Consider the following 27,245-nt stretch of genomic DNA (forward strand, 5'->3'; position numbering starts at 1 on the left):
TGCCTTGCGTACCCTGAGGGGGGTCGTGAGTTCTACGTTGACCTGGGTTACTCCAAGCATACCATGAGTGCAGTCTTGTATCAGAAATATGATTCCGACAAGCGGGTCGTGGCCTATGCTAGCAAAGGCCTATCTGATGTGGAAAAGAAGTATTCAGACTGTGAGAAATCCTTGTGGACCACGGTATGGGCTCTGCAGCATTTCAGGAGTTACATCCAAGGTGAGAAGCTAATCGTGGAAACGTGTCATCAGATTGTTAGTTTCCTGGGGAGCGACCGAATCAAATCCGGTCAGGTTTCCAACAGCAGGATAGTATCCTGGACATTGGCTCTCCAAGGATGGCCTTTAGAGGTAAGGTATGCTCAGAAACATCGCAATGTAGTAGCCCAAGGTATGGCGGACCTGCATGACTGTGCAGGCCATGATTCCCTTGCAGGTACTTCTGAAACAGATGTTCCCCCACAGGAGAAAGAACCTCATCTACATCATCTGTATGATGAAAAGATCTGTGAGACCATGCCTAAGGTCTATGTGGATGGTTGTGCCTACCGCCGTGATACAGACCATGAGTTGGTTGCAGGTGTGGGAGTGGTATGGAATCCAGCCATTCCTGAAGAGACTTTGAAGCACAGCTTGGGTTCCCAGACAAACCAGTATGCTGAGATAGTTGCAGCCTTGGTGGCGGTACAGTCTGCAGTTCAGAGAGGACTTAGGGAACTAGTCATATGCACTGATTCAGATTATGTGAGACAGAACTTTGTCTCTCATCTGCCCATTTGGAAACAGAACAACATGCTAAATTCTAAAGGAAAACCAGTACATCATGGAAATTTGATTCTGGCTCTGGATCAACTGGTACGAGACCATGACATGACCATCTATTGGAAGAAGGTCAAGGGTCATGCAAAAGTTGATAGTCCTGACAAGATAGGGAATGATCTGGCAGACCTACTCGCGAAGGAAGGTGCGCTCACCGGAGAACTATGGCGGTTCTCAGAACCGGATGCATTGGCAGTTCAGGCTGTCACCAGACGGCAAACTAAACAGCTCTGTGAGACTCCAGTGTTCCAGTGGAGCAGTGAAGTCCCATCCTTTGATCTTGTCACGGCTCAGAAATCAGATCCGGTGGTTGGAAGATTTTATGAGTACATCCAGAATCCACAAGAACATCCATTGACAGAAGAGGAGTGTCAAACGGAAGAACTGAGGATACTCTATACATCTAGGGAGAAGTTTGAGATCCGCCAGGACCTGCTTATTCGGACGAGTAAGCATGGCATTGAGCAATGGGTTGTGCCTCAGACGTATCGTGGCATCATGTTGCAACATGCTCATGATGAACCATGTGCAGGACATAGAGGAGAAAGCATCACCTATGAGACCTTGAAGCAAGTGGCTTATTGGCCCCATATGCGTCAGGATGTGAAGCTGTATACTCGAGGTTGTCTGACCTGTTGTCGTTTCCAGCCATCTTCACCATCCCATCGGGCACCCCTCAGGAAGAAGGGTATTGCTATGCCCTGGTCAGATATCCAGATTGATTGGGTTGGACCGGTGGTTCGATCCACCCGAGGCAACAAGTACATGCTTACTGTCACCTGCCTGTTCACCAAGTGGGTGGAGTGCCTTCCTGCACCCAATTGCACCGCTGAGACTACGGCTACTTTACTACTGAATCATGTGTTCAGCCGGTGGGGCTTGCCAATGCGAGTGGATTCAGACCAAGGATCTCAGTTTACTGCCGAAGTGATCCAACACATGTGGAAGATGCTCGGAGTGAAGAGTAAACTACACATTGCCTACCGACCGCAGTCCTCAGGACAAGTGGAAAGAGCTAATCGTACCATCATCACCATTCTGAAGAAGTATGTGTCATCTTCAGGTAAGGATTGGGACATGAAGTTACCATTGGTCCTCATGGCCATCCGTGCCACACCTCATCGGTCTACCGGAGTGTCACCTTTTGAGATGATGACAGGTAGGGAAATGATATTACCAATTCATTTGCTTTACAGGACCAATGATGTGAACTTGTCCAGTGCTACTTCCTCTCATGAGTACGTCACCCATTTGCGTCAGCATTTGCAAAGTGCCTTTGCCTTTGCCCAAAAGAACTTGGAAAGTAGTGCTAGAGGTAGAAAAGCCTACTATGATCAAGGGACTACCTCCAAAGAATACCAAATTGGCGACAAGGTATTCTATTTCAATTTTGGCAGAAACAAGGTAAAAGAGAAGAAATTTCTGCCCAGTTGGCATGGTCCTTTCCCTATAGTGGAAAAAGCTTCACCTGTGGCTTACCAAATTCGCCTCAGAAAAAATTCTCAAGGTGAAGATAACCTTAAGTGGGTCCACATCAATCAGCTGAGACCATGTCATCCCAGTCATTTGGTTCCAGATACATGCATTGTTGAAATGACCCAAACTAACCATGAAGCAGAATAGCTTCGTTTTCTTTTGTTTTTCAGCTACAGAGGGAAAAAAAACAAAACCTTGAAGATTCGGTGCAGTTGCCAAGCAGATTGATCCTGTTTCCGTTCCTGATGTCGTTCTTCAAGATGTTCCTGATGCCCTGCTTCCTAATCCATTGGTGGTTTTCAACATTCCTTCCCTTTGTCCCTCATGATTTCCATTGTTTAGTCATGACTGTTGGATTTTCTTTTCCCAAGTATCATTCTTCTTGTTGGGGGGGAATTTGTTTGGTTTTATTTTTATTTCAACCAATCCAGTGTTCCTGAAAGTGAAGTTTTGGAGGTGTTTATTTGTTTTTGGGACATTTCATTGACTTTCTTTTTGAACTGTGTCCAATGCTTATGTTTGAAGACTTTCTTCATCAGCACCATTACGTGGACCATTTTGTTCCTGTTTGATGTCTTCTTGATGTGAGAAGTGTCCATTTACACCTCATCATTCATCATGGTCCACCCTATTGACTTTGGTTTGGACATTATGTCGTTTTACAGTCTAAAGACTCTCATACCATTGACTTTGTTAGACTGTGTGGAGGTCAACCATGAGTAACTCTCCACTATACAACATCTTAGTTTACCTTATCAGTTCTGTACTAATTTTGCTAATGCTTTTGCTATGCATTTTATTGTACTGATGATTTAATGTTGATTATAATTCCATGTGTTAAGACATAGCTGCTAACACCCTAAGAGTGTTCTAGTATTAGTAGTTTGCTGTATTAGTATTTTGAAACTACGTTTGAACATTGCATATGATTGTTTGAAGTATTTGCTTCTAGTTATCATTGATAGCGTGTTAGTACTTAGTTAATGACATTTACTGTTTTTATGTCCTCAGTCTTGACCATGAGTCTGACTTAACCAGTCTAGCTGTATTACTAGTTAGATTGGAGAAGGCTTTTACTCCTTTGTAGTAAATTCCATCTCCAAGGGGGGGAATATGTAGGAGTATTTCCCTGTGTGTCTCACCTTGCGGGCCTTGGCCTGTATAATCCTATGACAGCAAATGGAGACTGTAAACTCTGACCCGCACATCTCTGTGTCAGCAAGTAACAGCTTTGCAGCTTGTGGAAAATTACAGCAGAAGCTCAAAACCAAGGACATGCTGTGGGCAAAGCAGGCCCCCTTATCTCCCTGAGAGGCTGGCTCCAGCAAGGCGGGTGAGAAACAGAAAATGCATACCAAAATGTAACAACTTGAAGGTCAAGAACAATGGACTGTTCTTGCCACGCAGTGAGCGGAGGAAGATCCAGTTTGGTTCCTGCAGCCACCGGACCAAGAGGCACGGAGGAGAGCGGGAACAAAGAGAAGAGTGAGTAAGAAGCCTTGGAAGAAGGTGGAGGTAAAAAGAAGACCAGTGAGACCTAATAAGGTCCACCAACTGATGAACTGTGTATCTGGAGGAAAGTATCGTGGTTCAGCTGTACCTACCCTGCTTGACCTGTGACCACCTTATCTGCTGCAGAGTTCCCTTCCAGCTGCGACTGAGACTCGCTGTGAATCCAGCTTGAGTCTGTGAGGTGTCCCGTGCCAGCTCCCAAGAGACACGACCCTGAGGTCTGGTGAGAAACACGGAGATTCATTTCCTACTAGTCGGGGGCTAGTTAGTGGTATTTACCTGAGCAGAAGGCTGGTGCTGTCGTACTTGTGATTAGGAGAAGCTGCTAATAACTGTACTACCTCGTAACATAGTGTGACTGATCAGTGGTGTAATTTTACCTGGTAACCAATAAGAATTAGTGTTTAGTAGTGTGACGTATGAGTGTAATTTTTATCAGCCAGTAAGTTTGTAATCAGCCAAAGCTTGCAGATTTCTATTTTGTATACCTTAGCTCTATTTTCTTACCTGACATACTATAATAAATCTAATATATATATATCAGCCTACGGTCTCAGCTACAGTTCTTTCTAACGGAAGTATTTGGCTAGGTTCCAAGGTTCCCACCCCTAGACCTAATTCAGGATTATTTGCTTGCAGATAGTTCTGCTTAGGGGAACCTGGACACAGGTAATTTATTATCTGTGCAATTATCCTACAACCCCATAGTGAATAATACATTGAAATAAATACTTTGTTCTTATTTGGTCACCCATACAAATAGAACTGCTCTTCTACTTTGTGCCTTCTAGCATATATATACCTCAGCTGTTGATTTTTGAAGGGAAGCTTTATTGGTAGTTAAATTTGCTGCAACGGACATTAGCTAAAAGTACTTAGTACCATGTAAAACAATGAGGGCTATGTATAATTGCTTCATTGTCACATGAGCTTTACTGGGTATGAACTTCAGTTCCACAGTAGTGCTGGAATTCAGATTTTCAGACACTGCAGAGATTATATGCACTGACTGGCTGAAGGAGTCCCTTTTGAACTACTTGTGAGAATACTATGGATATAGTTAAAACAGGATTTCCCAAACTGGTGGTCATGGCCCCAAATTGGGTCAAGAAACCTGCGTTTGGAGTCATGATCTGGGTAGACCCTCTACAGACATCGCTGCCCCACAGCTTGGGGGGGGGGGGGGGGGATCGCAGCCACAGGAAGTTTGATAAGTACCTAGTTAAAAGTTGCTTTGTATACATACTGAGATACCAAATAAACTTAGGTAAGGGTCACTGAAACTTCCAGAAATGAAAACCATTCAAGAATTGCACTTGAAATGGAAGGATCCCTCTAGAGTTTTCTTAAAATAATTCATTGGTCAGAAACAAGGGGTTCAATCACGGAACAAACACAAGCTATTATTATTGGAAATTACGGTTTGAGTATAATGTTCAATGCTGTATATTTTTGTTCTTTTTTTTTTTTTTTGAACATGGAATATGTTAATGGAAGTAAGGGGGAAAAGGGGGGATAGGGGAGGAAACTAATAACAAAAACTGATGATAGCGACTTTGGAATATTGTACATAAGACCGAAAAAATTTAAAACCTGTCATGTACTCAATCAAAGGACCGTGTTACAATGTGCAATCATCAATAAAAAATGTTGAAACATAAAAATAATTCACTGGTCAGGGATATCTGGGATGCACACAAATGTATGTAAAAATGTTGAGAGAAAGAAAAACAAAATTTTTACTTTCACCTTTTTTGGTTGTCTCCACTCTTGGAAGCTTGTGCTCTTTGCTTTATCCACTGTAACCTGTATTGCTTTAAACAAATGTTATAAAAAGTCATCCATAGGCAATCGGTATACTTAATGTAGAGCAAAAAGGACTCAATGTTTTAGTTTCCAGAATAAGAACCACCTAAGAATCTACATGAATATGGTATGAAAGCAAATGCCATTCTTGAATAACGTTATCTTAATCTCTTTCATCAGATACACTGTGGCAGCAAAGGGTTAACACAATATTTTTTTTAACACATTTTTATTTCTTAACCACTTTGTGTCAGTTTATAAAATGATGTCCAACCTAGGTATGCTCCTAAATTTACCCTTACTTGTTCATTAGTTAGGTCTATACTGACTGTTTTGGGCCTTGCATGTTAATTATTTTTTTGGCCAGCAATCTTTTTTTACATGGATCACTGAGGCAAAAACAGATGGTACAATGTGTTTGCTTATTTAAATTAATGTGGAAAACTTATACTATTTTCTTAAGGACTGTAATGATTAGAAACTGAGGAGCCCTTTTACTAAATCGTGCAAGTGTCTATGCGCGCCCTACGCATGCCAAATGGAGTTGACACCCAGCTACCGCATGGCTCTTGCGGTAATTTCATTTGTGGCATGCGTCCAATAAGCGCATATGAAAACAATTTTTATTTTTGGACACGTGTATTGGACGTGTGCAGGTCTTACCGCTCAGCTACTGCGTGAGACTTTACCGCTAGGTCAATGGCTGGCGATAAAGTGATGATACATACCTGTAGCAGGTATTCTCTGAGGACAGCAGGCTGATTGTTCTCACAATTGGGCCATCGTCTGCGACAGCCCAGGAGACCAGGAAAAATTTGCACAGCAAAAACAAAGAGCTTTCCAGAATGCTCCGTCACGCAGGCAAAACACTCTGCGCATGTACAAATGGCTTCCCGCCCGCAACGCGAGCGTGCCCTCCTCAGTTAAATAAAAAGCAAAATAGAGAACTGGAACAACTCCAAAGGGGAGGAGGGTGGGTTTGTGAGAACAATCAGCCTGCTGTCCTTGGAGAATACCTGCTACACTTTCTCTGAGGACAAGCAGGCTGCTTGTTCTCACGATTGGGGTATCCCTAGCCCCCAGCTCACTCAAAACAATGAACATTGGTCAATTGGGCCTCGCAACGGCGAGGACGTAACATAGATTGACCTGAAAAGAACAGAACTACGCGAGAGTGCAGCCTGGGACAAAACAAAATGGGCCTAGGAGGGTGGAGTTGGATTCTAAACCCTGAACAGATTCTGCAGCACCGACTGCCCAAACAGACTGTCGCTTCAGGTATCCTGCTGAAGGCAGTAGTGAGATGTGAATGTGTGGACCGACAACCACATTGCAGCCTTGCAAATCTCTTCAATAGAGGCTGATTTCAAGTGAGCCACTGATGCAGCCATGTCTCTGACATTATGAGCCGTGACATGGCCCTCTAGAGTCAGTCCAGCCTGGGCATAAGCAAAAGATATGCAATCTGCTAGCCAATTAGAGATTGTGCGTTTGGCGACTCCCCTCCTGTTGGGATCGAAGGAAACAAATAATTGGGCAGACTGTCTATAGGGCTTTGTCCGCTCCACGTAAAAGGCCAATGCTCTCTTGCAGTCCAAGGTGTGCAACTTGTCTTCACCGGGGCGGGTATGTGGACAGGGAAAAAATGTTGGCAAGACAATTGACTAGTTCAGATGGAACTCAGACACCACCTTCGGCAAGAACTTAGGGTGCGTGAGGAGGACTACTCTGTTATGATGAAACTTGATATAAGGTGCATGCACTACCAAGGCCTGAAGCTCACTGACTCTACGAGCTGAAGTAAAAACCACCAAGAAAATGACCTTCCAGGTCAAGTACTTCAGATGGCAGGAATTCAGTGGCTCAAAAAAGGAGCTTTCATTAGCTGGGTGAGAACGACATTGAGATCCCATGACACTGGTAGAGGTTTGACAAGGAGCTTTGACAAAAGCAAACCTATCATAAAGCAAACAACTAAAGTTTCCTAAGTACCCCTGGCCAGGAATTTGCGACACACCTTCTGCTGCCTGACCACCTGGTGAAAAGGTTCGGCGAGCTCCAGAGGAAGGGCTTCGACCAAACTGGACAGTTGCCTCACCGAGTCCCGCAAGTGGATGCTCGTGTAGAGCTGGTAAGTTTGGATCTTGGCAGCGAGCATAGCAGCCTGATACGTGTTCCTCCCAAAAGAATCCAAGGTCCTAGACTCTCTGCCTGGGGGCGCCGAGGCATAGTCTCTAGTACTCTTGGCTCTTCTGAGAGCAGAGTGCACCACCACGGAATCGTGAGGCAGTTGAGACTTCACCATTACAGGCTCTCCATGGACTCTGTATTGGGACTCAGATTTCTTGGGGACCACTGGATTAGAAAGAGGAAACGACCAGTTTCGCATAAGAACTTCCCCGAGTGTGTTATGCATGGGAGCCGTTGCAACCTCTGTAGGTGGAGAAGGATAATCCAAGACCTCGAGCATCTCGGCCCTGAGCTCATCCACAACCTCCATAGGGAAGGGAATGTCCTTAGACATTTCCCGAACAAAAGAGGAAAAAGACTCTCAGGTGGAGACAATCTTCCTTCAATTGGTGGAGTAGGATCAGAGGGGACCCCATATGACTCTTCCTCCGAAAAGTATCTGGGATCTTCCTCTTCCTCCCACGAGCGCTCATCATCGGTGTCGGACAAAAGCTCTCTAAGAGCAGCCCAAACCCGAGCCTGTCTCAAAGTCGAGGATCGACATCCTCGAGGGGGATGTCGAGAAGTCGACCCCTGCCTGGACTGCGGCGAAGCTTCCTCCGCCGATGTCGAGGGAGAATCGACCCAGGTGGCAGCCGACGCTGATGCTGCAAGCGGCACCGAGGATGGGGACCTCACCACAGGTGAAGGACCAGATGCCGCTTCCACAGTCGATGCAGAAGGCGCAAGCACCCCTGGCACCGAAGTAGACTGGCGCAGCAGTCCCTCCAGAAGCCCTGGAAGAAGGGCCCTGATGTGCTCGTCGAGAGCTTCCATTGGAAAAGGCTGCGGGGCTCGTGTAGGAGCCGGTGACAGAATCTGTGGGGACTCGAGAGCTGGTACCAAGCTGCCAGAAGACCGACGCATCGGCACCTCCTGTATAGAGGGTGAGCGGTCCTCTCGGCACTGACGCTTCTTAGGTGTCGAATCCCTCGGCTCCCCGGAGCTATCGGTAACGCGCATGGAGGGAGATTGATGACAGTGCTTCTTAGCCTTCGCTCGACGCCCGTCATCGAGCCTCCTCCAGCGCAATGTGGTCGTTTGGCAGCTATTACCTGCGCTCTCGAAGTTGATGCTTCCCTTGATGTCGACGACGCTGACCTTGGTACTGATGTCGATGCAGACATCGAAGGACCGGACCGATTCGCAAAACAATTTTCACGTTGAGCCTCCAGAGACACTTGGGTCCGTTTTTTCATTAAAAGGCACAGCTTACAAGCAGCTGGAAGATGATCGGGCCCAAGGCACTGGAGACACCACGCATGGGGGTCGGTACCCGAGATGGTCCGGTTGCACAGAGTACAACGCTTGAAGCCGCTGGGTGTCCTCGATGACACGGATGGAAAAACGGTGGCTGCGAAATTAAAAAACGTGATTGTGCCAATAACAAAGGCACAAAAAGAGAGAAAAAAAAAGGGAAAAATTAACCCAGACCGCGTGGCCAAAAGTGGGCCGCAACGAGAAAGAGAAAGTATAATAAAAAGAAAAACTCACACGCGATCTTCTGGGCCGAAGGTAACACAGAACGAGAAAAAACTCCGTGTTACCACCATCATGGAAAAAAAGCAACTGAGGAGGGCATGCTCGCATCGCGGGAAGTCGTTCACGCACGCGCGGAGTGTTCTGTCCACGCTATGGAGCGTTCTAGAAAGCTCTTTGTTCTTGCTGGGCAAATTTTTCCTGGTCTCCTGGGCCATCGCGGACGACGACCCAATCGTGAGAACAAGCAGCCTGCTTGTCCTCGGAGGTCTCAGACTCAAAATGGATGCGCAGTAATTTTTATTTTGCCGCACGTCCATTTTCGGCATTTTTTACAGGTGCACTGAAAAATGATTCTGCACGCGCCCAAAACACACGTCTACACTACCGCAGGCCATTTTTCAGCACGCCTTTGTAAAAGGGCCCCTGAGACATTACAATATGCCATGTAGCCCAAGGATTCATTTAGCTCTTCAGCTTTAGAACTTTCTAACAAGTTTTAAACTGTTTAGCTGTTTCTGGGTTCCAATGAAATCCCTTGAACACTGATTGAAAAACCTACAGAAACAGTCTTGTATTCACAAATGTTTTTCATTATTACAACTTTTTATAATAATTTGAAGTCATCTGAAGCTTGTGATTTATGGGCTGTGGATCTACATCTTTGCATTATGATTTTAAAAGGTTTTGACCCAGGGTTCTTAGAGACAATATTTCAAGTATCATTTGGTTAATTTTTATGGTCAACAGAATTCAATATTCCTGAACATCTCCAGACCTACCAACCTGTGCAGTAAGAATGTCCTAGCTTTGAAAGAAAACAAAGTGGCTTGGGGCAACCTTTTTTCTGAGGTTACCCTATAAGTGTTTGGCAGTTTTTCAGGGGAATAAATATGTGTTTATTGATCCAATTCAATTTTTGTGTTCTAAGGCCTGTTTCTCAGTAATGTTTTAGAGCCTCTTTTACTAAACCGCACTAGTGCTGCACGGGAATTGATAGAATGGTTTGGTAAAAGAGGTTCTTAATTTGCAGTTATATTTAGTTTGGACCTACTGACTGAATCTTTGGTTAGTTTTGTCTTTGTTAATTTCTTTTAATATTCTGCAATTTTTATCCCCCAATTTGTGAGGACTACATGAACTGGATGATGTTTTACTTTTGTGTTTATTTTGCTTGCAGCTTCTGTATGTCATGTTCCATTTTCTTGTGTTTTATATTTATTATGGGCTCCTTTTACAAAGCCTTGCTAGCAATCCCCATGCAGCAAATGCAACAAAGCCCACAGGCATTGAATGGGCTTTGTCGCATTTACCGTGCCGGGAATCACTACCGCAGCTTTGTAAAAGGCGCTCTATATTATGAACTAATTAGAAATCATATTCTGCATCATCAATCGCTTAGTAAGTCATTAATATCATTTGTACTGTATACAATTTAATGGTTATGTTTATCAATTAAAGCAAAAATGCTAGAACTGGGAATGAATTACTAAGGCCCAATCCAATAAAATATATAAATCTGTGGGGATTAATGAGAGGTGACATTGTTATATTCTAACCTGTAAGTTAAATTTAGAAGATCTGGAAACTCTAGAATACTGACAATAGCATTGAATACATCTTTTCATTCCCTTTTACTGACAGGAGTGACACATATATTCATCTAAACATAAGTGGATCAATATTCAGCTGGTTACAGTTTGCATTTCTTTTATGCCTGCTGTGGCAGTCAAAAAATATCTGGATATTCAGTGCCACTATTTCCAGGACGGCTCTGGCTCCGCCTAAGCTCCGGCCCCTGAACAGTTCCACAGGGGTGTAGTTCTATAAAAGAGGCACTAACATTAATACGCAGATTATGCATATAATTATAATAATTCCAAATTTACACTAGTGGAGGTGGTCTTCAATGTGGGGGCGGAAAACTCATCTCGTACAAGAATCCCAATGCTTGCAAAATACTTCTTTCAATCTTTTCACAGTCTGTTATTGTTACAAGAGTTGATTTGCAAATAAAAAAAGTGGAAGACTGAAAGAAGTATTTTGCAAGCATTGGGATTCTTGTATGATTATAAAAATGGCACATATGTGTATGTGTGCACATACAAGCATAAATGCCAAAAACCTACCTAAGTGTTATTATGTAAATACATGCATATATTACATAGTACATATTTGACAGATGAGCGTACACATAGGTAGAGTATGGGACTTGCACAAATAACTTATAGAACACAAAGTTACACACACATCTCTGGGTTTTAGGTGCACAAATTTATACCAGCTCTATGGCTGGCTGGCATATGTGCACATATACCCAGTCATGCTACTATTCTTACTTTCCTTTATAGAAAATTTAGGTGCAGAGCTATAGAATTACCCTCATGGTGATACTGAATATCCTTACAGACTGCCTCTGGCACTAACCACAGCATGTCTCTGAATAACCTGGTCAGTGGCACTTAACCACATAGTAGATGCTCTATCCAGATAAGTTCTGAAAACTGACACAAACATTTTTTCTTTAATGTCAACACAAGAGAAACATCCAAATACAAAGGTGAACATCAACTAGCAAATAAGGTAAAATTAGTTATAATAGAATATACTGTATTTTTGTACTCATAAATAAAGAAGAATCATGGCCACAGACCCAATGACCTAAAAGAAAAAAAAGGAACTGTGTAGATCAATACTTTGGGATCATAGAATTCCAATGTGCACACTTAGGTCCTCTTTTACAAAGCCGCATTACCGATTCTCGGTGCTGCAAATGAGAGGAAGCCCACTTAATTCCTATGGGCTTCCTCTCGTATGCCGTGCGGAAATCGCTAGTGCAGCTTTGAAAAAGAATCCCTTAAGCAGTACAGAATCCTTTCAAGGATACAATGCTGAAGTGGATCATTATGCTTCACTTTGAGAAAGTTTTCACAATTTAGATAGAATTTTATAAAGTCTCAGGATCCCACTGGCAAAACACTGGGTCTTTTGTGTACAACTATTTTTCAGTGGACATGCAGATACCTGAAAATATATGCATTTTACTTTTTCTTGAAGGCATCATCAATTGTTTCTTTATTAGAACAGAAAACAAAAGTGAGTGGAGGAGTGGCCTAGTGGTTAGGATGGTGGACTTTGGTCCTGGGGAACTGAGGAACACTTCAGGCACAGGCAGCTCCTTGTGACTCTGGGTAAGTCACTTAACCCTCCATTGCCCCATGTAAGCTGCATTAAGCCTGCCATGAGTGGGAAAGCGCGGGGTACAAATGTAAAAAAAAAATTTAAAAAAAAAGAAGGAAGATTTTTCAATTTTCCAATCAGTACTTACATGATACCCAACCGCCACCACACACAGGATAAACAACAGTTACAAATGCTACTGGTAAAATGCACACTATTCTTCACTATAAATTCCTATTTTGCAAAAGACTTTAGAAGGGATACAGATTATATTACAGTGACCATGTTGTAAAACAAAAGATGCAACTTAATTACTTTCCAAGAAAACAACAAAACTCTCAAATGAAATGACGGACTTTTGTGGCACATATTACAGATCAGCAAAATAGCCACTAAAATATGCTGGGGTACATGTCCCCTCACCTCCAAGAGCTTTCTCTGCTTTGTTGCCCTGGCTGCTTCACGCTGTGCAGCATATAAAGCCTCCTCTTCTAGTCTTAACTTCTCCTCTTGTGAAGCTAACTGTATATGAACAAAAATAATAAGGGTTAACAAAATCAGAACCTCTCTACCTCCTCTATGCATTAAAATATATGAATTTGTAAAATAAAGCAACTAAAAATACAGACAAATAAAAAAAATCTTAAGTAAATGAGAACACACACACATCTGTATATTATACATATATACAGATGAGTCTATAATATACTGATTTTCTTAATAAATGCACAGAATTTGACACACATACAATATAAAATTGATTTTGAAATTTTGCTTACACAGATAAAGAGCTAAAAATAATTACTATTAAATGAAAAACAAATTCAGCAAAGCTCAACCTTCAATGCCTACACAATAAAGGAGCTACAGACCACAGTAGCAAAGTTAATTATTAGGCCATTATTGTGTTGTTTTCAGGATTTTATTTATTTGTATAACTTGTTATCTGCCTTTCTAAAATGTATGCTCAAGGCAGATTACAAAAAAGCAATACAATTGACCGTTTTCCATCCATTGCAGAATAGCTTAATTTACTGCTGTACTCCACTACCATGGACAAATATTTTTAAGATACTCAAACTGAGGGTGACTTAAAACAAATAACATGAAGGTTTAATAAATAGTGCACACAATCTAAGTGGGTACTTGAGGCAAAGGGAAATAATTTGGTCTGTCCAAGGCCACAGTAAGTGAAACTGGTAGGAGGAGGACTTGGCCTGTGAACAAAAATACCCAAGTTTGATGTTTTAATATCTATACTAAGGGTGTACAAATGTTTTGGCCTGGAGGCCACATCAGGAGCTATGACTAGGTTTGGGGGCTGGTGTGATTTGAAGAGTGGTATAATTTGATAAAACCTACTTTTTTGTACTAGCAGATGTTTATTGACTCTTCCCCCTCCATGCCTTCCCAGTTGACAGTACCACGATAAAAGCAGAGGCAAGAGCACATTCTGTACATTGCATGTACACCTTTAGTAACACACTGATATATTGGTGCGTCATGAAAGGCAGACATCCAAGGCTCTGAAGGATGAAGCCAGCAGAGTAACTGGTATGGTATTCTTTCATTTCTGTGGCAACTGAGGTGGGAAATTTTAAGTTGGATTTAATACAGTTGGTCTTTTTGGAAGGAACCACAAGCCACAAATCCGTTCCCCTTCAGGATTGAACATCTACTCAGATAAGTTTTCATATATTATTTAACGTTCTTTGCCTGTGAGAATTCAAAATATTGATTCTTATCTGAAATTTTCAAACAGATTAAGAACATAGTGTGCTGTGATAGTTCCCTTTATTTGTCTTACAATGAAGGGAGTGAAGTTCTGAATCTGAGCACATTTATATTTTCACATGTACTTTTTTTATACTGTTTGATACTAGTCATTAGTAATATTGGGGTTTATTTTCACTTTATCCTATGCTATTTGTAGTGTAGTGAGCAAATAAATTTCCTTATCTTGCTACTGCCCATATTTCAAATATATCAAAGCCTGCTGTGAATACTGGATATGCCCAATAGGTTAAAAGCTTGTAAACCTCTTAGTTCCCATCAAACTTCCCAAAGATAGCAGCCAAATTTTAATCGCATACTAGCAAAATGAGTTTTCAATCTCTGGGCCTTGCCTCTGAAAAAAGAAGATTACCCATGTTACAACACTGAGCCTCATACCTCCGAACCCTTCCTGTTCTATTTTTGCCCATTACTTTGGCTCCCCCCCCTTATTTTCAAACCAAAAACTGCTCTTACTGAACAGCAATAAGGTAAAGTTTAGACATGGTACCCCCAGACCTTCCTCTTTACTCATAGCATAAAATAGTTTTCTTGCCACTCATAGGGGCTCTTTTCTCCAATGTTTTATGTTCCTCCTTTTGTGGTTTTCTTTTCCTTTTATTTTGATTTATCAACAAAGATCTGTTGCCCTTTTCATAGCTGCTTTCAATTTGGTCAACTGTATTTCTACTTCCTTTATTTCTTCCTACTATGCCAGCTCCTCCTTCAGGTATTTCCCTATTTTACTAAAAGTCAGCATATTTAAACTTTGTGGGTCTACTTTAACTTTTATATCAAACTATACAGATGGGCCCCTATCTGGACATTAGGCAGCCTGTCTCTATCTGCAAGTACTGTGTCTGTAACATTGTCACTTCTCTCAAGAGTTCCATCACTATTTACTTGAGTAGAGCTCCTTGAAAAATTATCTAAGATCGTAACTTATTTCAAATTCTGCAGATAAGATATCCAGTAGGTTGAAATCACCTATAAACAGTGCCTCCTCTTATATTCCCAACTTTTGAATATCTATTACTAGACCTCTGTCTAGAAAAAAGACAGCCCACAGTTCTTCCTTCTTTCCCCATACCCCCTGTTTCAGTCACATTTTTATATTCTTGAAATAAAGAGCTACTTCTCCCTCCTTACAGCCATTTCTATCCCTCTGAAGATTCTAGCCTGGTACAGCTGTATCTCATTCATAGAAGCCATTGAATCATGTCTGAATTATTGACAATAATTAAGTCCTCCTCCAACATTAGGGCTTACTGATCTGCAATTCTGTTAGACTACAAGCATTTATACTCATTGCTTTCCAGCTATTTTGAGATGTCCTTATACATATTTTACAAGACACCCTGCATTTGGCAGAGTCTTTTGTAAAATACTGGGGTAATTGTGAATGGACTAACCTGAAAGTTTCAATTCCCATTTCAACATTTGATGTAAAACTGAGCTTTACATATGACAGAATTTTTTGGGAGCTTTTGATTCTCAGATATGAAGGACAAGCAAACACTAACCTCCCTGTTTACTAAGCCGTTTGGCAATGCCAACATAGTCTACACAAAGTGAATGGGCTGGGTCGGCAGTAGCATGCAGCTTAGTAAACAGGGGGTTAACTCTTGCTAGCTGTTTCTACCTTGACAAAATAAGTCCAAAGAGAAAACCAGAGTCATTTATCCTCCAGATACTGCAACAAGATTCAGCTTACTGTCTTGCCATCTCAAGGTGGACGACACACTGGTGATAAATGGTGTTGTATCAGATTTTAAAAAATAACTACAAAAAATCATGACAAAATAATTTACAGTAAAATTATGGTTCCTTCAGAAACTAAAATGCATCAGAAATATGAAAGCTATGATCACTGCAACAACTATAGCTGTACCAATGAAATTAAGTGAAATACAAGCTAGTAGGGTTACATGAAAATGTTAAAGAGAGCTAGAGAAGCAGAAGAAACAGGAATGAAGACAAAAATGAGAGAAAGAAGAAAAAAATGAACAGAAATCAAAGTACAGAACAGATGGGGGGGGGGGGTGGGGGGAGCTGTCAGTACTTCTGTGAAAGAAATAAGGAAAGAAGCTATATGCATGAATGCAGTGAGAGACAAAGATTTTAGAACAAGATTTATTATTATTAGGATTTATTTACCGCCTTTTTGAAGGAATTCACTCAAGGCGGTGTACAGTAAGAATAGATCAAACATGAGCAATAGACAATTACAGCAGTAAAAATATTCAAAAACAATAAAACGTATGGCATGGCATACTATTTACATCAACACAATGTGTAATAGAACATTATGATTGATAGTGAAGGTTAAAGCAAAGATGTAACATATAGACAGGTAAGAAAGTAGGAAGAGTTAGAAAGTAAGGTGATTGATTTAAAGAAAGTTGCACAAGAGGTCAGAGAAATGATTAAATACTATCTCAGTTAGGGTAGGAGTAGATAAACATGTCCTGCTGCAGTATATGCAGCCTGAGTCACTCCTTGTGTGTGTGAGTGGGACTAATGAGTTAGTTACTTCTTCCATTAAAGGCCTGGTTGAAGAGCCAAGCTTTCACCTGCTTCCTGAAGAAGAGATAGTCTTGTGTCAAGCGCAGCCTTTCAGGCAGTGAATTCCAGAGTGTGGGGGATACTCCGGAGAAGGGTCGCTTGCAGTTATCACATTGTGTAATGTCTTTTGGAGAGGGTGTGGTTAGAGAAAGTCCTTCGGAGGACCTTAGTGTCCTTGGTGGTGTGTGGACGATCATCCTATTTTTCGGGTACTCGGGGCCATTTCCTTTCAGGGCCTTGAAGATCAGACATAGAGTTTTAAATTTAGCCCTGTATTGTACTGGTAGCCAATGAGATTGTCCTGTAATCTGCAGTACATATTCAGTCCTGTGGCCTTGATGCAATCTTCTGTTAAGATTCATTAAGCAATTACTGCAGCTCTTAAAATCCCAACACTTTGGGCATCAATAACCTATCCACATGCAGAAGAGGCCTGAAGAATGATGATCCCACTTCTGCATGTCAGCAGAGCCGGTGGTGGGAGGCGGGGCTAGTGGTTGGGAGGCGGGGATAGTGCTGGGCAGACTTATATGGTCTGTGCCAGAGCCAGTGGTGGGAGGCGGGGCTGGTGCTGGGCAGACTTATACGGTGTATGCCAGAGCTGGTGGTGGGAGGCGGGGATAGTGCTGGGCAGAGTTATACGGTCTGTGCCCTGAAGAGGACAGGTACAAATAAAAATTTGAATTTATCTTGTTGGGCAGACTGGATGGACCGTGCGGGTCTTTCTCTCCTGTCATCTACTATGTTACTATATCAATGACTGGAAACTTTAGCCATGTTAGTCTAGTGCAAAAAAAAAAAACAAAAAAAAAAACCAAAAACTGCCAGAGGCAGGCAGCACCTTATAGACTAACCAATTTACTGAGGCATGTACGTCCGGTAGTTCTGAAAAAAACCCCAAACAAATTTAGATCCATGTCTCCAGAATAACTATAGGTCAGTATCTAATCTGTGTTTTTGTTCAAAAGTGGTGAAAAGTTGTTTTTCTGCAACTAAGCCAATTTGTAGAAAAAAAAATTGGTATTACATCACCAGCAATAAGGATTTAGGACCACTTGTAGTACAGAAACCATTCTAGATTCAGTCCTCAGTGAAGTAAGATCTCAGCTGGATGCTCATTGTATTACCTTAACAATTTTGCTTGATATCTCAGCAGCCTTTGATCTGGTGGATCACTCTAGATTACTTTCGCAGCTTTGGTCATGAGATCTCAGATGAGGTTCTACAATGGTTTCAATTGTTTCTTGTCAATTAATCTTTTCGTGTCAATTCTAAATGTTCTATCACTGACAATCAGGCATTAGTGTATGGAGTGCCTCAGGATTCTATACTCTCACCTCTATTAACATTTTTTTGATTCCTCTTGCTACGCTAATTCAGGAATTTTGTATCTCTTTATACTCTTTATATTATTAGACACTAGTTTCTCTTTTGAGCTACAACTCACTGCTTTACGTAAATTGCAGTTTTTTCTTCTATGTCAACTGAGATTGGTTGTCTTTTTTTGACTATGATACTTTCCACTCTTTAATTCTATCCCTCTTTATATCACGGTTGGATTGCTGCAATATTATTTACTTAGGTATCTCTAAATCTTTGCTTACAAGACTCCAGACACTAGAGAATACAGCTATTTGCCTTCTCTATCACTTACAAAAATTTGATCATTTAACACCTGCTTTGCGGGATCATCACTGGCTACCCTGTTTCCTACAGTATTAAATTTAAGGCATTATTATTGAGTTTTAAGGCATTCCATCAAGGTTCACCGCAATGCCTATCTTCACTAACAATCCCAAATTCACCTGTAAGGGTTCTTGAAGCAATCAATGATCATCGGATGGTTCTGCCAGGACCACACCTTGCCCAATCTGAAGCTACTCGTCAGAGTGCTTTTTTCTTTGTTGTTCCCTATCTGTGGAATTCTCTACCTTTGTTCTTGTGTGGCAAGCTTAACTTAAAGGCCTTTAAATCCTTGCTGAAAGCATAGTTTGTTCAACAGGCCTTTACTAGCAATTGAGGAGGCACATTAAGTTTCTAGTGCATGGGAGAGAGAGATAGTAAAAAGTAACTGTACTGATGATAACTGATATATGTTTCTTTTATGAATGTTTGCATTATCTTTCCTGCCAAATTATTGTAGTTCTTTTCTTCTAATTTTAATTATTTTGAGTAATGTAAACCGCTTTGCCTTGCTTAACAGTTAAAGGCGGTATATCAAGCCACAAATAAATAAAAATAAATAGTTTATAATATACCACCTGCCTCTGTCAATTAAGACTGAGGGAGCAGAAGCACCACCCAGGGAGGAAGGCAACATCATACAGGAGCTCTTACCAATTATTAATGACCTGCTAAATCAGCAGAAGGCACTGTACAGGCAAGTAAAGGCAAAACAAGGTACCCAATATTCAAATATAAGTACTGCCTTGGTGTGTGTGTGTGTGTATATATATATATATATATATATATATATATATATATATATATATATATATATCCTATTTGAAGAAATTCACTCAATGAAGTGTACAGCAAACATAAACTGCACATATACACTTACTACTCAGTAAAATACTCATACAACAGTACACCTTAAAGCAAAGTAAAACAAATATATAATTAGAACCATGGCACAGTATTTACAATATCAACACAATACACATTAAAACATCTTGATAGACAGCAAAGGGGACAAGCACACAAAGAACATAAGACAGGTAAGACGGTAAAAAAAAAAGTGTTGATAAAACAGAATGACTAAATGTAAGAAAAAATTGCATGTGAAGTCAGAAAAGGTGATGCAACTACAGAGTATGAGTAGTGAACTGCACATACTGCAGCAGGACTAGTTTATAGTGTATCGGACTAGCCAGTTAGTTGCCTCATCTATTAAAGTATGAAGACACTGGGTGGATTTTATGGACCATTTTAATTTTTAACTACAAGTCAACCTGACAACAGTTTGAAAATATATTATACACTATGTGTATGTCTCTCACAGTGATTGGAGAATTCAAAGAATTCAAATTTCTTAATCAAAAGGGAACCTCAGAGCTCCTAACAGGGTGAACATCAACAATGTTTATCATAACCCTATATATAATAGGAGTAGAGTAATATCATAGGTCATTATGTTACTGTAACACTTGGCTGTCCTATTTCTTAATGGGTACCAAGCTTAACATGTGTATTTAATATTTGAATTATTTAATGCCATGTTTGCTAAACATGGCAACCTACACAATTTCTTTATGAGTTAGTATTATCATATGGCAATCCTAACATATACTCTATAATCACTATGTCAATTAGGGATCTCTTGTATACGAGCTGGTGCTGGAAAATCAATGAATTATAACAATTGCACCAGTATTTGGCTGTACCTACTCCTCTATAAATGATTTGTATTTTATATTTTTTATTTTTTTAATATGCAGTGCTCAGTAATTGCTATTGTGCCAAATAACCGTGAAATTCGGTGTTAACCAGCAGCACAACAACCCACAAACATCATAGCACTGTTCCTGCCTACCTGCCTTCCATGTTGAAAACACTTTACACCTATTGACCTCAGCCTTAATAGTGTATAGGAGAATCCACTTATCTTTGCAGGCGTGTTAAATTCCAGTGGTGGGTCTTGTTGCGTTGCAGCTGATCAACCCTCACCCTAGTGTTGGTGTGTTCTGCATTTAAAATCAATGTCCCATTGTTATTCCCGACGTGGGGCCACGTTTCTCCATAACGGCGTCTTGAAGGGAATGTATCAACAAAACGGGAGCAATCTACATTCAAGTGCCTCCCTAACATATAGCCAAATTACCAAAAAATAGAGCCAACATATGCTAATAGGATCACTAGATATTAAACATGTAATTATCTAGCATTATGTGACCTGTATTAGGCCTGTTAAGTAGATCTATCTCTAGAGGAGTAGTCAAGTAACTTTCTGGGCATATACCATGGGCCACAGATGTAGACAAAGGTTTGGGCATCCTTGATCAAACTGTATGTTTCACTGAATCCCTAGCAAGCAGAAGATGACTCTCTCTCTACATGGTACAAAGTTAAATACAACATCTTTCTGTGATTTAAGCATTAAAATTTGCAATTTGTTCATTTTAACAGATTGAAAACAATGAAGGGAATATGAAAGGTGCAATAGGTTGCACACCCATCCAGCTGATTAATTATTAGTTTGTTGTTATTGCTGTTTTTAAGTTGTTAATTAAGGCTCTAAAAGTTTCTCACTAGGCCTTAAATTAGTAAATTAGTCAGAAGACAATTCCATGGTACTGGAAGACTGGAGGATGGCCAATGTAACAACAATTTTTATAAAAAGGTTCTAGAGGTGATCCGAGAAATTATAGACCAGTGAGACTAATATCAGTGCCGGGCAAAATGGTAGATTATTATAAAGAACAAAATTACAGAACAAATACATAAACATGGATTAATGGGACAAAGCCAACATGGATTTAATCTAGGGAAATCTTGCCTAATCAATCTACTCCATTTCTTTGAAGGGGTGAATAAGCATGTGGATAAAGGTGAGCCAGTTGATAATGTGTATCTGGATTTTCAAAAGGCATTGGACAAAGCACCTCATTAAAGACTCCTGAGGAAATCAGAAAATCATGGGATAGGAGGCAATATCCTATTGTGGATTAAAAACTGGTTAAAAGATAGAAAACAGAGAGAAGGGTTAAATGGTCAGTATTCTCAATGGAGAAGGGTAGATAGTGGGGTTCCCCAGGGGTCTGTGCTGGGACCGCTGCTTTTTAACATATTTTAAATGATCTATAGATGGGAATAACTATTGATGTAATTAAAATTGCTGATGACACAAAGTTATTCAAAGTTGTTAAATCACAAGAGGATTGTGAAAAATTGAAAGAGGACCTTTGGAGACTAAGAGACAGGGAATCCAAATGGCAGATGACTTTTAATGTGAGCAAGTGCAAAATGATACATGCAGGGAAGAGGAACCCAAACTATAGTTACGTGATGCAAGATTCCACATTAGGAGTCACCACCTAGGAAAAGGATCTAGATGTCATCTCTGATGATATGATGAAATCTTCTGATCAATGTGCAGCAGCAGCAGCAGCAGCAGCAAAGAAAGCAAACAGAATGTTAGAAATTATTAGGAAAGGTATGGAAAACAAAACTGAGAATGTTACAATGCCTTTGTATCGCTCTATGGTGCAACCACGCCTTGAATACTGTGTGCAGTTCTGGTCACCGCATCTCAAAAAAGATATAGTGGAATTAGAGAAGGTACAGAGAAGGGCAACGAAAATGATAAAGAGGATGGAACGACTTCCCTATGAGGAAAGGCTAAAGTAGCAAGGGCTCTTCAGCTTGGTGAAAATCCAGATACACAATATCAACCGGCTCCCCTTTGTCCATGTTTGTTTACTCCTTCAAAGAATTGAAGTAAACTGGTCAGGCAAGATTTCCCCACATTAAAGCCGTGCTGACTTGGTCTCAGTAATCCATGTCCTTGGATGTGCTCTGTAATTTTGTTTTTAATAATAGCCTCTACCATTTTCCCCGGCAGCGACGTCAGACTCACCGGTCTATAATTTCCCGGATCTCCCCTGGAGCCTTTTTAAAAAAACGGCGTTAACATTGGCCAACCTCTACTCTTCTGGTACCACGCCCGATTTTAAGGCTAAATTGCATATCACTAACAGAAGCTCCGCAAGCTCATTTTTCAGTTCTATCAGTACTCTAGGATGGGTGGCTAAACTCAAGGCAAAATCTTTGTAAAGTTACACAATATAGAAGGAAGCAGTCTAAGTTACAGGGTGTGCAGCAAGCTTATGTAAGTCTATTATGTAGGAGATTGCATCAGTTTCTGTTTCACTTAGGGATTCATTGAAAATACAGTTTGATCAGGGGTGCCTAAATTTTTGCACATCACTAAGTTTTGCACCCTATTCCCTACTAGAAGCCTCAAGGGCTTCCTGGCCCTCAGCATCCCTTCTTTTTTGGTTGGAGGGCCCAAACAAACCAATCTCTGGTCCAGCAACTAAGCTCTCTGATGGTGTTGTGTTGAGCAAAGTATTAGCAGGGCCATGGCCCCAGTGGTCCACCCTATTCCACTGCCTATGGCTGGGCTTCCAAAATCCCTGTCTCACTTCTACTGGCACAGATGCCAAATTCACAATGAGTACAGGTTTTTACCTGCCATCCTCTACTATGTTACTATTTTACTCGTAGGCTTAAAATGGGGGGTGGGAGAAACACACTATGAAGTCCTTATGGTCTTCAAAAATTTTGTCTTTGATCAACTTTCAAAATCTCCATACTTACTCTTTGTCTGTACCTACACCCTGACTGTACATTGCAGTGGTATTCACTAAAAATAGCCGAATTAGTCAATTTGATTGTCCAATTCAGGCATTTGCTGTGAATATTAACAAGATGTTTTTCACAGCCCCAAAAATATTTACAGTATGTGGGAAGAGGAGCTAGTATTGAAGTCCTCCATGCCACCCAGAGATAAGCCCATAATACCTATCCATTTAAATACACATGCCTTTGATTTGCCCCTAACAACCTTCAAGCCCAATGCACACCTGAGGCTGAGAAACATCTAGTCTTTTCTGCTGCAGTTACTCTGCTTCCATTATATCCTATACAGAGCAACTTTGATCTTTAAAACATTTTTTTCACTTAAGGAAAACAGGAAAGCTAAACTGAACAAATAACTCCTCTCACCTTTTTAGGCAACACCTCCAAATATTTTTAAATTACTTTTGCATCCTAAATTTGCTTTTATTCAGCATAGTGGAACTCACATTTTAAATACTACATTGGCCTACCCCAGCCTTCCCTAACCTAGACCTTGGGGCAAATCTAGTCCCATCGGGTTTTCAGAATATAAACAATGAATATGCTGAAGCCCTGTAAAACAGTTATGTTTGATAACTGGTGAGCAGTTATATGTCCTGATCTCCCTAGGTACTTTCTAGAAAGTAAACAAATGTTTACTTAGTGTTATAACTGAGCCATATTTCAGTTACCTGTAATTGGGGCCCTTTTACTAAGCCGCGTAGGAGCCTATCTGGCATATTTTCAAAGCACTTAGCCTTCCAAAGTTCCATAGAAACCTATGGAACTTTGGGAGGCTAAGTGCTTTGAAAATGTGCCTGAATGTGTGCCTAACACGCGTCAATTTTGAGTTACCGCCCGGCTACCACGTGTCCCTTGCGGTAATTTCATTTTTGACACGTCTGCTATGCGCACCGGAAAATATTTTTATTTTCTGGTGCACAAGCAGTAATCGGGCGGTAGTAGTCATCCTATGCGCATAGATCATTACCACCCAGTTACTGTGTGAGACCTTACTGCTAGGTCAATGTCTGGCAGTAAGATCCCAGACCCAAAATGGACATGTGGCAATTTTCATTTTCCCGCACGTCCATTTTCAGCAAAAATAAAAAAAAGGAATTTTTTACAGGTGCGCTGAAAATGATTCTGCATGCGCCCAAAATACGTGTCTACACTATCGCAGGCCATTTTTCAGTGCACCTTTGTAAAAGGACCCCATTGTTTGCTGATTGCACATTTTTTGTTCATTGTTCAATTTTCAAGACAATAAACAAACAATCTTCAATTTATTGCCTATTTTGTCTGGACTGATAAAGAATCCTGGGGGGCGGTTGTGTGTTGGGTCTGTGAGTGCTTTCTGGGAACTGTGGGAACACTGGGAGTGTTGCCTCCAGTAACCTATAAATCACTGGGGATTTGAGATTTGGAGACTCGCCCAAAGGCAGTTGTGACCCAGTCGGTGGGAAGAGAGTGCTAGTGTAGAGCACAGGCGGCAGGTGCAGGCGGACCTGAACTGTACTGGGGACAGACCCTCTAAGTGGCCGCAGGTTAACCCCAGGTAGGTGGATAGGTGTTTTGTGACAGTAGATACGTATTTTTATCAAGGAATTGTCTCTTACTGATGTACATCAGTGGTTCTCAACCCAGTCCTCAGTACATACCCGTCCAGTCAGATTTTCAGGACACACACAACGAATATGCATGAAATACATTTGCATGTACTATCTTCAATATATACAAATGTCTCTCATGCATATTTATTGTGGATATCTTGAAAACCTGACTAGCTGGGTGAGTCCTGAGTTGAGAATCCCTGATGTACAGAGCTACTGCTAAGGCAAAGAAAGTATATCAAGGGAATGGGCAACAGTGAAAAAGCAAAGCTGCTTACCTGCAACATGTATAAATCAGGCACATAAGTGGGTGATGCCATCTAACAATGCAGGGACAGAACATTTTCCCCAGAGCTCACAACCATAGCAAAGGTCTGAGAATGTTGGGCCATTCCCATGTGCAGTTGTCCCAAGCTCAATCATACCCAGGGAGATGGTTGAGATTGTGTGTCTGATTAATTTTGTTCCATGCAGTGAACATCTATTACAGGTAAGCAACTTTGCTTTCTCTGTCAACAAGCAGGACTGAATCAGGCACACAAATGAGTAACCCACAAGCTCAGGACTGCTCCATATTTGAGAGAACTGCCCTACCACTGAGGAGAAGCCTGACTAGCTATTATGGACAAAGCAATCCCTCCATTGTCTCAGGTATAAAACAGACTGTGAGCCCACTAGGAACTGAAAAAACTAGAGTACCTGTGTGTAATATGTAAACCACTTGGGCTGCACCACAGAAAGGTGGGGTATCAAGAATCTAACAATTGAAAACATTGTCCTTGACTGAGAATTAAAGCAGGCAAGTAGTGTGAAGTATCTGTTCTACAGATACAGATTTAAAGAGAAGTACATTTGCAGCACTGGCTTTTATCAAGTGACATTTGACTCTACTAAGCAGGAAAGTACCAACTTGACTGTAACAGAACAGAATACAGGATGCTAACTAATTACCCAGGGTACACTTTGCCACTAGAGTACCAAATCTGTTGTAGTCAAATTAAATGAATAACTTTGTAGATTTCCCAATGGACTCTGTTCTTTTCAAGTAAGAGCTCAATTACAGTCCTGGGAGTTGAGAGCTCTCTCATATGCATGGTTATGAGGCTTTGGGTAGAAGGTATTTATAGAAAGACAAAACTCCCTATAGTGATGATATTGCAAGCATAGCTCAAACATGATGAGAGACTGAAATTCACTCACCCTTCTGGCCAAATTAAATGCTACAAAGAACAAGTAAGATACTTCAGTGATGCATAGTCCATCAGCTCAAAAAAACTGTTTCATGACAGAAGAAAGCACAAGGTTCAAGCCCCATGGGAAAATGGTTTTTCAAAGCTGACATGAGTACTCTTCATAGAATGAGAAACAACCAGACAGTGGGAAGCCAGAATCTAGTCTATCAAGACATGATAGGTCAACAGAGTACTGAGGTATACGCTGACTGATGATGGGTCAACAGAGTACTGAGGTATACGCTGACTGATGATGGGTCAACAGAGTACTGAGGTATACGCTGACTGATGATGGGTCAACAGAGTACTGAGGTATACGCTGACTGATGATGTCTGAAGACTCTGCTGATAGATATAGTACAGATATTATAAGATAGCACTTGAAGAGCCTGGAAAAGGATCAAGCCCTTTTGCAGAACATCAGATGGAAAACCTCTTCCAACTGAAGGCATAGAATTTCCTTGTGGAAAGTTTCCTTAATATACCACCAGAATTTCTTGAATTGGATGTGGCAGCTTAAAAGGACATAACTAAGCACTGCTCAGTTTTCAGGCCATGATTGTTAAGCTTTTAAGACTGGGATATAAGAGTCTGCCTTGATTTTGAGTTACTAAGAAAAGAAGAGAGGAGAAGGGGCGAATTTGTGTACAGTCGGGTAGTTTGAGAGTTTAAAAAAAAAATTATAAAAGGAAAAAAGGGCGGGAGATCCAGAGTGTCACTTACCCTGGACCTGTGGGCTGTGCTGGGGATCTTCAGAGCTGGTTTGGATTGGTGGCTGAGGCTGCAGGTGTTTTAAAAAGTTCTTCTTATAAAACTGTTGATTCTATATCTCACCTAAGAGAAACGTAGAAACCCCCTCCCCCCCACTGTTCTTTCACTTGCTGTCCTCTCTAAGCCTCTCTTATCCTAGTAACTAATCTATAATTGCTAGTTTTGATTTTGTGCTGTTGGTTTCTTCTTTAACTGTATTGAATTTCTGTGCTGGTGATTTTCTATTGTGTGCTAAAGTTGTCTTAAAAGTGCTCCCTGGAACTGTGTTTTCTACCGAGTGAAGTAATCTGATTAACTTACATTAACTGATAAGAGTCTAGCAGGCACTCGTGCCAAGAGAGGAGGAGGGGCGAATTTGCGTACAGCAGGGTAGTTTGAGAGTAAAAAAAAAAAAATTATAAAAGGAAAAAAAGGGCGGGAGATCCAGAGCGTCACTTAACCTGGACCT

The 27,245-nt window shown here is 41.0% G+C and overlaps 1 protein-coding gene across 1 annotated transcript in view; it reads right to left on the reverse strand.

Moving 5' to 3' along the window:
• AP1AR (adaptor related protein complex 1 associated regulatory protein) overlaps positions 1-27,245 on the reverse strand; it is a 113,006-nt gene that overhangs the window by 34,775 nt on the left and 50,986 nt on the right. Inside the window, exons 6-7 of the mRNA XM_030190853.1 lie at positions 12,925-13,023; positions 5,557-5,621 (exon numbers count right to left, since the gene is read on the reverse strand). Of these exons, the coding sequence (XP_030046713.1) occupies positions 5,557-5,621; positions 12,925-13,023 (164 nt within the window). The remainder of the gene's footprint in view (positions 1-5,556; positions 5,622-12,924; positions 13,024-27,245) is intronic.

This window comes from Microcaecilia unicolor, chromosome 2, assembly GCF_901765095.1.
Source record: "Microcaecilia unicolor chromosome 2, aMicUni1.1, whole genome shotgun sequence".
NCBI lineage: Eukaryota > Metazoa > Chordata > Amphibia > Gymnophiona > Siphonopidae > Microcaecilia > Microcaecilia unicolor.